Source organism: Hirsutella rhossiliensis (assembly GCF_020360975.1).
Source record: "Hirsutella rhossiliensis strain HR02 chromosome Unknown scaffold00004, whole genome shotgun sequence".
Taxonomy (NCBI): Eukaryota; Fungi; Ascomycota; class Sordariomycetes; order Hypocreales; family Ophiocordycipitaceae; genus Hirsutella; species Hirsutella rhossiliensis.
In genome coordinates, this window is record NW_025408670.1 from 1,338,754 (window position 1) to 1,351,300 (window position 12,547).

The following is a 12,547-nucleotide window of genomic DNA, read 5'->3' on the forward strand; positions in this document are numbered from 1 at the left end:
AAAGTAGACCTAGAGGGGTAGTAGGAAGTAGTAGGTCGGCTTAGTAAGTAGCGGTAAAAGTAGCTAGTATATACGGAGCGGTATCTAGTCCGTGCGTAGGTAGTTATAGTAGGTTTAGAATTTATAGGGAAAAGAGGCGGAAGGAAGAACCTTTCGTTCCTTAAGGCACCTTTTATTCTTTAAAGCACCTTTTATCTCTTTATTCCTTAAGGTATAAAGTGCTTAGGGCGTCCTTTTATAACTAGTAGTAGCCCCTTTTCTCTTTTTACCTTACTTATAAAAGTTACGTACTATCTTTAACGGAATATTCTCTTTTAACTCTTATATAGGATTCCGATCTAGAGGCTAGTTGCCTTCCTATTATATTTAAAGGTAGCGTACTAGCCCGCGTTCCTTAATATCGTAGATAGCTATATTTTCGAGTCGCTTAACTACCTACGTATACTCCCTATTATTATCTAAAACTAGTCGCGAGTAAAGTCTCCTAGGGCGGGGGCGGGTAACTCTATATAGCATAGCCCCTTATATAGGCTTAATATTTAACTTTAAGAGCCCGTAGGCGTTTATATACTAAAGAAGATAAATAAAGGTAGCGTAGGTCGACTTATTAGGGCCGAGGCTAGCTAATACGCTCCTTTAAACGTGCTATTAACCGTAATAGCGCTAAGCCCCTAAGTGCCCTATTCCGATTTAAGCGTAGACTGCTTACTATTATTAATAACGTCGACTTTAAAGTCGTTAGCTATATACTAGCGGGCTTCGCGAGCTATCTATATAGAGGGGATTCCGCTATCGTCGTTAGAAAGCCCGTTAAAGCCTTCTAGCCTAGTCCTATACGACGTAGATAGGCTTATTACGCCTATTCTAATACGCGTCGGGGGTCCTATATCCGGGCTTAGCAACGGCAGCCGATTTAATGCCGGTATAGGCGGGCGGTTAGCCCTACTTCTCGCCGCCCGCGAGCTTTTTATAGGCTAGCTTCTTACGGTCCCCGTCGAGCTCTGCCTCTATATTAGACTCCTATTCCTTAAGGGCTCGCGGCGAAACGTAGTCGAGGATCTTTATAGCAGGACTAGGTGCCAGGCAGCGAGGAGGTCGTACTATCCGATAACGTACGTTATACTTTTCGATATCTGCTTGCCGTCCGTAGCCGGGCCCGGCGAGGGCAGCAGAATGCCTCGACAATATAGGGGAGGAGGCATATAGCCTAGAGCGGCGGGCCGCTACCGGGGACGTAATCGCGCGGCTTAGAGCGTAGCGTTATCTTAATTCGACTCGTCGGCTTATTCTTACGTGGCCGAAGCTATATATCTAAGCGAGCCGGAAGAGGCTTCGTCGCTATAGTAGAGTGCTAGAAGTCGTCGTAGCTACGCGGTTAACTATCGCGACGTAGTGCTAAGGGAGGAGGCCGGAACGCGCCCGCCTATTCGAGGCTAAGGAAGTATATAGAGGCGAGACGAGTAGGCCGAGGGGCGTAATATATATAGAGGGAGCGTCGGTACTAGCGACGAAGCATAGCCTAAGCCGCGGCTTTATTAACGTTAACGAGGCGTAATATAGGTGCCCCTAGACCTATACTATAGGTGCTTAGGTTATTTACTAAGCTTCGATATATACTTAGGACTAACCTAGCTTTTTATAATCTAAATTATTACGTTATACCTAAACTCTAAGGGAAATAACTATACTTTAAGTCGGTAACTACCTTATACGCTTTTAACTTTATAAGAAGTTTATAGCGCTATAATATATTAAGACTAGTAGCTATAAGGAGGAAGTAGCTAAAGCGACTATTTATATATTTTTTAAACTTAAGATAGTAAAATAGACTAATAAAAGTAGTTCTAGTAGACTTAGAATATCTAACGAAATATTACCTTATAAGTAACTATAAATCCCTTAAGGAAGCTATTATAGATACCTAGCTAATTCTTATCGCTATAAGGAGGAGGCTATCTAAGATAGAATAATAATAAATTAATACTTCTATACCCTAACTATCCCTACCGTCCTAATTATCCCCTTTATACCCTCTGCCTAGCTCTCTTTATAAGATATTAAATAAGTTACTTCCTCCTAGCTTCGTCTATAATATAGAGACTCTTATTATATTCTAGGAACACGTTTAATAGCTTAATAAAGATTCTCGACGTTAGGGTTAATAGTCTCTTAGATACGTGCTATCTTAGGCTTACGCTTACTTATAGTATTCGACTTATCTATAGTAGTAACTATCGCCCTTATTCCTTTTACTTTAGCTAATCGCTAAGGATAGTTATAATAAATTACGAAGTTATTCTTACTATCGTCCTAAAAATAGGGCCGTTAAGCAGCTATAGTAATATCGGAGTAAAAACCGGACTGTTACTAGGTAGCTAAAGAACCTTTTAAATATACGGAAGGCAGAGCTCCTAGCTCTTTTAGAAGCCTTAAAAGAAGTAATCTTCTTAAGCTAGTTATTAACGTCTTTACGGATTTAGATCCCCTTACCGTTGCTAGTAGAGTATAATAACTTATAGATAATTAGGCTCCTCGAGGAAGGAAGCGCGAAGCTATCTATACGGCTAAGGTATATCGATATCTATTAATACTAGCTACGTTAGGAATGCTAGGAAGGCCGAATCCGGGTCTATTAGGTCCCTACGGTATATATAAGAGCCGATAGCTTAACTAAAACTCTGCTAAAGCAGAAACTCTTCGAGTTCTAAAGGATAATTCGGCTTAAAGATCTCACGGAGCGGCTACGCCTAGAGGCCCGGTTAGAAGACCTCCGAGACTAGATCAAAGACTATAGGAAGCCTATGCCGCCGGGAAGGTAAAGCATTCGTATCTCCTATTTATACCGGTCGATCGGCCCTTCGATCGTTGCCCTTAAAGGCTATTTAGCTATACCTAATCGGGATAAGCTATAGCTAAGGGGGTATAACGTAAAAACGGGTTAACGATCTAGGTCTAAAGGTTACTTAATCGGGCTAACTTTAGTAAAGGTAACTAAGAAGGATAAATAATATTATTATTAAGCGGTAGTATCGAACCTTCTAGATAACAACGTTATCTAGGCGGCCTAGGTAGCGACATCGCCACCTAAGGCAGCTATAGGTGATAGAACTATAAGAAGTTACTTTTTATTAGGGAGGAGGAAGAATCTAAGGATAAGAAAAATAATCTATTCACTACTTGCACCCTCTCTTCGCGAGAGAAGGGGAGTCAAGCGATGGAAAGAAAAGGACGGGAGAAGCGGGCCGAGCCACGGCGAGAAGACGAGGAGTGGGTCAACGACAGATAGAAGAGGAGGGGCCAAGGGCCCCAAGATAGCGTGCGCCACACAGACGTAGGAAATTCAGGTCCTTCAAACAAACTTCCCGTACGTGTAATGGATAGTCCGAAATTAATTTACTTGCCTCTAGCAATAAATTATCTTCTATATGCGCAGTTTGTTGTCGTGGTGAGGTGCTGGTAGCATTGGTGGGGAATTTCTGTCCGAGTGGGGGGTCTGTACGGGTAGGGAGTAGATTACGTTATTGGCTCCCTAGAGTCAGCCTACGGCTGAATAATCATATCTCCAAATAAAATAAAATTGGAGGCCCGATTTTGAGTTGATTTATTTATTTGCAAGCCTGCTTGCCTAATCCTGAATTCTTCCAAGCCAGTCAACGAGAGTAGTCTTCGAATCATAACGCTATTAGACATTTTGCGAACCCCCCAACTTTCTTAGTAGCCGGGGATTTGAGGTGAGGGAGGTGCGGGCGGCTTGTCGTCGTCGTCGTCGTCGTCGTCGTCGTCGTCGTCCCCGCCATACCTCTTCTTATGGACGCGCGACGACCTCTTCATCAGGACTTTGTCGCTATTCATTTGGAGAGCACGTCCGATAGCTTGTCCCACGGAAAGCTCTGCTCCATTCTCTTGGGCATTGACAGGGAATGTGTTGTCCGCACCTGCGGATTGGAAAGTATGTGTGAAAGGCTGGCCCGGAGTTTATTCAACAAGCAGGTGCCTAGATGTTGTCTATCTAGAGCTAAGGAGGAAAAGAAGCTGAACTCGAGGCGTAGCCTCGAGTGCGAGCTTATATTGCCCTTCTCGGAATGTTCTCGCAGCTTCTGGGCCCGCGGAGCGGCCGGTGTTGCCACCGGAGCACGACCCACCGGACCCGGTACAACCGGGTCCACCAGCCAGGCACAGCCGTGACATTACCCCCTGTCCCCTCCGACCAGGTCGGCGTCTGCGGGGTTCTTGCGTTCCTGCCAGCGTCTCGTACCTCTCCTAGGGCCATCATTGGTCTTGATTGGCCCGTACTTGTCCTCGAATGCCTTCATCGCAATTGTTCCTTGCAACCACTCAACTGGCTCCCAAGTCGGCTCTGCGTAGCCCGTCCATCGCACTAGTGCTTGCCTGAATTCCCCTCGTCCGCGCTTCTTCCATCTCGCGCAGAGGATCTCGTCGACATCCCACAGATCCGTGCCGGACTCATCTTGTACCGGTGGTGGCTGTGCGTCATCTACCTTTTGGCCAGGAGCCGGATCTTGATGCGCCCGCCGCAAAAGGTCAACATGAAATCGCGGGTAAATTGAGCCACGAACATCGAGCTCAACAACGTGCGAACTAATTACCTTCGTGACTGTGTACTTGTGATGCAGCCAGTCGAGCTTCTTGCACGGTCGTGGCGATCTGTAGTTTGCCATCGAGAGCCACACCTTGTCACCAACTTCAAATCGCTCCGCAGGCTGTCGCTTTGCGTTGGCAGCCTCTTCTTGTTGTTGCTGTGAGAGGCCATCACTGCTTGCATGTACTCATTGACCTCCTGCAGGCGACTGAGTAGGCTATCAGCTCTGCTTTCCTCTCTATGCCTCGGTGGCTCTTCCGATTCCTCGACGCTGATGGGATCGACGTGGTAACCATGCTCAGCGAAAAAGGGCTGATCTTGGTCGCTGCGGATTCACGATTGTTGAGTGCCAGCTGCGCGGCGGGGCAGTTCTCCCCAGTCGTCCTGCACGTACGACACGTAGGCTCTCAGGTAGGCCTCGATCTCCTGGTTCATTCTCTCTGGCCCTCCGTCCGTCTGAGGATGATAGGCCGTGCTCAATTTCTGCGTGACACCTGCAAGACGGCAGAACCTCTTCCAGAACCTACTTAGCCAGTTGCTCCCGCGGTCGCTGACGATGGACCGTGGCATTCCGTGAAATCGGTAATGACACTGGAAAACGGTTTGCACACGGCTCAGCTTCCATGTTGTCCATCACCTCGAGGGTCACAGCCTTTGTCAGTCTGTCCACAATCACCCACAGGTACCTTGCCTTGCTCGGTCCAGTAGGCGGCAGATCTGTGATGAAGTCCATGGACAAATGGCTTCGGGGTCGATCTGGAATCGGCAGAGGCTTGAGAAATCCCCTTTTCGACTGGCGCCAGATGTGTGCTCTGCCGCAGGTGTCGCAATTGGCTACGTACCGGCGAACCAGCTGGGACTGCCCAGGCCAGTAGAATCGCCGAGCCACAATAGCCAGCGTACCTTCCTGCCGGGATGACCGGTCGCAACAGAGTCATGCGACTGCTGCACAATGCGGGTTCTCAACTGGTCTTTCTCAGCTTCCTCCTGGTTACCCTCCTCTCCGGATCCACCCGGCACCCAAATACGGTCTCTGAATGTCAGCCTTTTGCCTGCGTCGATCGCACATTCTGAAATCTGGATCTTCAGGCCCAGCGAGGGCGGGAAGGCACGCTCGCGATCGCGGACTGCCTTATAGGCTGCCCGGAATATCGAGTCCTTCGCCACCGTTTCGTCCCAGAGTTGCTGCAGGTCCGCTACCTCGAAGACCTTCATCTTCGGCAGGGTGGATGCCTCTGAACAGTCAGAACTCATCGCGTTGATACATGCTCTTGTCGATGATGGAATGGCACTATCCGGTATCAACTGTATCATTCTTCCTTGTTCCCGCTCGTCGTCAATGCCCTGTGGCTTGTCTTGTTCACGGCGGGACAACGCATCAGGCACGACAGCCTCGCTTCCCGGTCGATACTCGAGCTTGAAGTCGAACTGGGACAATTCGGCTGCCCAACGGCTCTGCCGTTCCGTGAGCTTCTGGCGTGTCATGAAATACTCCAGGTTGCGGTGATCGGTAAGGATTGTAAATGGGCCGCAGCTCCTAGGTTCGGCGTTCCAGTTGTCGAGACATCTCATGATGGCAAGCATCTCCTTGTCGTGAATGGGATAGTTGTACTCCGCTGGCGAAAGTCGCTTCGAGAAGAAGGCGCATGCGTGTCGACGTCCATCTGGGCCTTCCTGCGACAGGACGCCTCCCAATGCGTAGCCTGAGCAATCCGTCTCCAAAAGGTCAGGAGGCTCGGGTCCCACTGCTTGAGCACCGGTGACTCGCAAAATCGTCGCTTCAGCTCCTGAAACGCCTCGTTCTCCGCTCGTCCCCAATGAAAGGCAGTTCCTTTCTTAAGCAGGGCATCCAGAGACTGCGTGATCTTGGCATAGTCGGGGATGAAGATCCGGTAATAGTTGGCGAAGCCCAGAAAGCTTCTGACACCCTTCACCGTGGTCAGGGCCTCCCATTCGCGGATGGCGCGCTGCTTTTCGGGTCGCAGGCGATTCCTTTCCTGCGTTGACGATGAACCCAAGGTATTTGACCTCTTGTACCGAAAACTCGCACTTCGCTGGGTCTAGGTGCAGCCCAGCGTCGGCGAGTGCTTGGAGAACTCGTCGCACCTTAGCCTCATGATCCGCCTTCGAACCGCTCGAGTAGATCAGTACATCATCCAGGTACGCTGTGACAAAGTCGTCCAGCCATTCGCGCAATACACTGTTCATGTATCGTTGGAATGATGCCGGGGCGCCGCTCAGGCCGAAAGGGCACACGAGCCACTCGTAGAGCCCAAACCTCGTGCGAAATGCAGTCTTTCCTCATGTCCCGGAGCCATGCGGATCTTATGGAAAGCGGCCACCACGTCCAACTTGGTGAACCACTTAGCCTTGGCCAGATTCTGCAGGGTCTCCGCGATGAGGGCAGTGGGTATCGGTCGCGCTTGGTGATTGCATTCAGCGCTCGGTAGTCGCAACAAAATCGCAGCCCTCCATTCGGCTTCCGCACGAACAGCACCGGCGCGGCAGCCGCTGAGCTACTCGCTCGGATGAATCCTCTGTCCAGCAGGTCTTTCAGGGTCTTTCGCAAGACCAACAGCTCTTCTCGTGACATGTTGTAGAGTGGGCCCCACGGAAGGGTGGCTCGTTGCCGTTCTTGTCAGGCTGCAGGTTGACTTCATGATCCACACCCGGTCGATGTGGCGGCAGCTTCATTGCCTCTCCTGGTGAGAATAGGTCGCGGAATTCTTTCAGCACTTCTGCCGGGACCTTCTCGCTCGGATCGACTGGCGGCTTCGGCTGAAGCGCCCTCTCTATATCCGACAAACTGATTGCATGAATCGAGATCGCGTTGCACTTCTTGCGTCTCTTTGCGCGTCGACACTCCGCCGTGAATACGGCTGCCGACACGAGTCTTGCGCTTCGAATCGCGCGTATCTTGGCGGGCTCTTCCTGCCCAATGAGGCGTATCGTCACACCTGCCCTCCCATGGTACATTCGCTGCTTGGCAGCATCGTACACGACGTGATTTCTCTCCATCCAAGGCCGGCCGAGGAACATGTCCTGGCCCAGGCTTGGGATCACGTATCAAAGACACGTTCGTCAAATCCAGCTGTCTCGACCACAACAGCCACGACCCTGGGGATATGACACTCTTCGCTGACTCTGAGAATCCCCCAATTTCTCGTGGTTTCGAGTCGACGAAGGGTATCCGCAGCTTCCGAACAAGGGCTTCGTCGATCACGGCATAGCAGTCACATCCACAGTCGACAAGGGCGCGTATTCGATAGCCTCGGTTTACCCGCGCGTTGACTAATACAGTCCGACTATTCATTCGTGGCTTGAACGCTTCCCAGTCCCGGATGTCTGCCTTTGCAGGCCCCGGCGCCCGCTTTCGCCCCGGGGCTAGTCTTTTCCCGCCGACTCGTCCTCACTGGATGCTGCGGTTGATTCCGAATCATCTGCGGCATCGGGCTTCTTCATGCGCGCAGCTTTAGGTCGCTGTTGCTTCCCTTCGCCAGGAAAGACCACCTGGGCTGGGCAGTCCACGATAAGATGATCCGTCCGACCACAGCGATAGCAGCGGCGCTCATCCTTCGGCTTCTTATCGACATGTCGACGACCCTTCGACTCGTGGCCAATACGGTTGATGTCCGTCATCTTAACATCTCCGTCAGGGTCCTCCGGTTCCTCCTTGGGTCGTTGCCTTGGTAGCTGTTGAGGCGTCCGCTCAGTCGACGTCGGCTGCCTACCGGGTTTCAGTCTCTCAATCTGCCCGCAATTTCCTGAACTCTCGCAAGCCATCCCTGGTAGTCGTCGGGTAGGACGGCTGTGACCAAACTCTCTTGGAGGCGTGCATTTATTGCGTTCTCTAGAAATACGATCTTTGCACTGTCCGGCCAGTCTGCTCCCCCGGCTTCAGCTAATGCCTGTTCGAATCGGGGAAGGAAGGACGCGAGAGGTTGGTCTTCGCGCTGCCGCATAGTTCTCAGCGTGGCAGCAGCGCGGGATTGGATGTTGCTGTCCTGGTAGGTTCGGTCGAGGTATCGCATGAACTCTTGGGGTCGTAGCTACCCCAGGGCCTCCGCGGCGTAAAGGTAGCGACCACTTGCTGTGGTCGCTCGTCCAAACATGAGTTGATGAGGTACCAAAGTTCGCGATTTCCACTGTAGTAGTGTGCATCAAGGTCCAGCTTGTCTCGCATCTGCCTGGCCCAGGAGGAGTAGCTCTTCCGTGAGCCGTCATACTTGGGTGGGTTGGGCAACGGTTTCCGCATTCCAGTACCGCAGGTTTTGGGGAGGGGCGTGCCCAAGCCAGGCGTGCTCTCGCCCAATCCTCGTGCCACTGGCGGCGATTGCAAGTCGGCGCTCTGCGGCTGCGCTCGCCCGAGTTGCTCCATCAGCAAGGAAAGTTGGTCCTGTAGAGGGCTGAGAGTCGCATTGACCGCTTCTTGAATGCGTTGGTCAATCCATTGCTGCTGGAGACTTGGGCTCTCACTCTGCTGGTCCATCCTGACGAGCAGTCTGCAGCTTGCGGTATTTAGAAGGAGCTCTAGATATGTGAAAGGCTGGCCCGGAGTTTATTCAACAAGCAGGTGCCTAGATGTTGTCTATCTAGAGCTAAGGAGGAAAGAAGCTGAACTCGAGGCGTAGCCTCGAGTGCGAGCTTATATTGCCCTTCTCGGAATGTTCTCGCAGCTTCTGGGCCCGCGGAGCGGGGCCGGTGTTGCCACCGGAGCACGACCCACCGGACCCGGTACAACCGGGTCCACCAGCCGGGCACAGCCCGTGACAGTATGAGTGAGAAATCTATTGATGCTTGTCTATCTAGCTACAGATGTGATGATGATCCGAGTCTATATAGACTCAGGCGACGGAGTCGCCATATCCATGGAACCTTCCAGATCCCACTGGAGTCCTCCAACACCCCGTAGCCAGACATGGCTAGATGAAAACAAGATCGAATGCCTGAAGTTGGAATGCAGGATCAGGTGTTTGCAAGACAGGTAAGTCAAGTTGTCGAACAAACGCAACGTGACGGTCCTGGGTGAGTGGCTTTGTCAGTCCGTCAGCTGTCATGTCCTGTGTTGAGACATGTTGGATGTCAAAGTCTCCTCGAGTTACTCGGTCAATGATCCATTTGTAACGGACGTCGATGTGGCGGGTTCGTGCCGATTTCATTGGGTTGAGTACCGTGAGCTGGGCGTTGCGCGAGTCTGTAAATATGATTGTCGGTTTGCAGATTGAATCCCAAGATTTTGAACAATGCGGTTTATCCATAGCAAAGCTTGCCCAGTTGGTGTGAGATTCATGAACTCAGCTTCCGTTGTAGATAGCGCTACGATTGTCTGCCTGCTAGATTTCCACAAGATTGGACAACCTGCAAGAAGAACGACATAGCCAGCAGTCGAGTGGCGTGTCGGTATTCGGTCGGCGAACGCCGCGTCCGCGAAGGCGAAGTGGTAGATTGGCAATGGAGTATTTTCCACCCAAGCACAGAGATAAGTTCTTGGTACCAATGAGATACCTGAAAAGGTGTTTAAGTAACTGCATATGCTGTTCAGACGGCCCAGCATTAGCTTCGCAAAGACGGTTTGTTGTGTACGTAATGTCGGGTCTTGTCCCAGTTGAAAGAAAGTTTAGTGAGCCAGTCTGTTTGATGTAGGATTTCTGGAGAGATTTGTCGGACGCCCAAGTAGACGGAAGCCCAAATCCTCGGGGCCATGGTGTTGTTGCTGCATTGAGCGTCTGATATCCATACTTGGATATGATTTTCTCGGTAAACTTCTCCTGTGAGAGATGTACGCGCCTGTTCGGCCTATCTCTGATGACCGTAAATCCGAGGAAGTCGTTCACTTCACCAAGGTCTTTCAGCTCAAAGAACGATTGGAGCTGCTCCTTGACGTGGAAGACTGTCTCTTTTGTTGGTGCAGCGACTAGCATATCGTCCACATAGAGGATCAGAATGCAGCCTCGCTTTTCGTCCTTGAATAGACAGAGATCCGCGTCAAGGGCTCGAATCCAGGGTCTTCAAAATGGGCGTGATTGTGAGAAACCACCAAAGTGGGCTCTTTCGCAGGCCGTATAGAGCTTTCTTCAAAAGACAAACTCTACTTGTACCGTCCTCGTAGCCTTCTGGCTGCATAACATAGATATTCGTGCCCTCAGGTATGTCCGCATTCAAAAAGGCTGTAGCGATGTCGAACTGATAACATTCGAGGTCGAGAATTGCTGTCCATATTAAGAATATTTTGACTGATGTCGTGCTTGCAACGGCAGCATACACATCCTGGACTGCCCAGCTGTCGTGTTCCTCAAAATTCCCACAGACAACCCAGCGGGCTCTGCCGACCAGTTCTCCTGTCGGAAGTTTCTTCTCGTCGAGAACCCATTTTCCGGGAAGTAGTTTTGCATCGTGGGGTAATTCTTCTAGTGTCCATACACTTCGATCTTGGAGGTACTTGTACTGCTTGTCAAATGCTGGTTTCCACTTCGTCTCCCAATCTGGGGACACTCGAGCCTTTCTGTATGACTTAGGAACGGGTAGCCTTTGCAGCGAGTTTGCAAGGCTTTCCGCCTTCATTGCTGTCAAACAAAGTGTTTCTAGACGGTTTATCGGAGAGACTACGTCTGGGGGTAACAAAGCTAAAGCCTGATCTCCCGAATTGCCGTGATGAAGCTTTTGATAGTACCCTGCGGGTCGCTGCGCGTTTTGACGACTCGGTCGAGGTAAACTCACGACCGGCGTGGTGTAAGTCTCGCTTGTTTCTGGAGGAATTGGCCGTTCATCAGCCAGTCCGTCAATTTCCTGGCTGTCTTCGGAGTCTGACAGAGTATTCACAGAAGAATCGTGGGATTCATCCAGCTCTTGCGTTATCTCCGGCGTTGGCAGATGATGGTCTTGCGTTTCTTCGATGGACGGACCCTTATCAGTCGTCCTTCCTCCCGGTTCGATGGTTGACAGCGAATCAGATATTCGCTCTACGATGGTTGCTCCAGCTTCTTCTTCTTGAACTTCGTCGAAAGCGTAGCTTCGTACTCAATTGTATCGACTTCTTCGGCGCTTGCCGACTTTTGTGGTTCCTGGAGGTTTCTCGTAAGCGAACATCACATGCCCGGACGATTCGATTCCGAGCTGGCACGTAAATGTGGTAAATTTTGCCATGAATGCCTTCCCAGCCAACTAACTTTCCTTCTTCAGCTCTTGGAGCCATCTTCCTGGCCTGTACGCGCCGTTCTTTCTTGATGTGTACGTATGCAACACAACCAAACGTGCGTAGGTGGCGAATGTAGGGTTTGTGAAGTTCCTCGTTAACTCGGAGAAAACTGGCAAAGACCTCATGAGGTGAGAGTCCTTGATTAGATTTGCACGGAAGCAGGTTAAGAACTTTGACGACGGATTCTTGAGCATAGGGCCACAAGAATTCCGGAAGCTTGGAGTGAATCATGATGCATCGAGCGAGCTGTGTGATCTTCGATCCAGCCCTCTCTGTCAATCCATTCTGTCTGGGTGTACCAGGCACGGTCAGTTTGAGACTGATTCCGTTTGCCCGGGCCCAGGGTATCAACTCTGTTGTCCAGTTGAAAGACACATCATTGTCCATGCCATATTCTTGGACCTGATATCCAGTTGTTCGTTGAATGTAAGCATCAAAATCTTTCGTAGCTTGAAAGAGCTCGTCTTTGTGTCGAAGAAATCAGACCCAGTGGTATCCACAATGGGCATCTACTGCGTGCCATGTATAGCGAAATTGGCGATGACCTAGTGGCTTGTTCTCGATGAGGTCGATCCGAACGAGACTCAGCGGTCGGGCTGGTCGCACAGGCGGCGTACGACTGACGATTAGGGCAGACTTTGCGAGGTGGCATGTCCTGCAATGGTGTTCCTTTGCTTCCTGTTTGAGATTTTGATCCCTGCCTGTTCACAGGCCTTGAGAACGATTTCTGGCGATGCATGCATCAATCGCTC

The 12,547-nt window shown here is 50.7% G+C and overlaps 1 protein-coding gene across 1 annotated transcript; it reads right to left on the reverse strand.

The window, feature by feature from the left end:
* Positions 1-5,434: 5,434 nt before the first annotated feature.
* Positions 5,435-7,193, reverse strand: HRG_04316 (reverse transcriptase (RNA-dependent DNA polymerase) domain-containing protein; the record flags this gene model as incomplete). Its single annotated transcript, XM_044862787.1, has 5 exons — positions 5,435-6,229; positions 6,271-6,570; positions 6,629-6,900; positions 6,953-7,022; positions 7,089-7,193. 5 exons carry the CDS (start codon positions 7,191-7,193, stop codon positions 5,435-5,437), a joined length of 1,542 nt encoding a protein of 513 aa, XP_044721401.1.
* Positions 7,194-12,547: the final 5,354 nt, after the last annotated feature.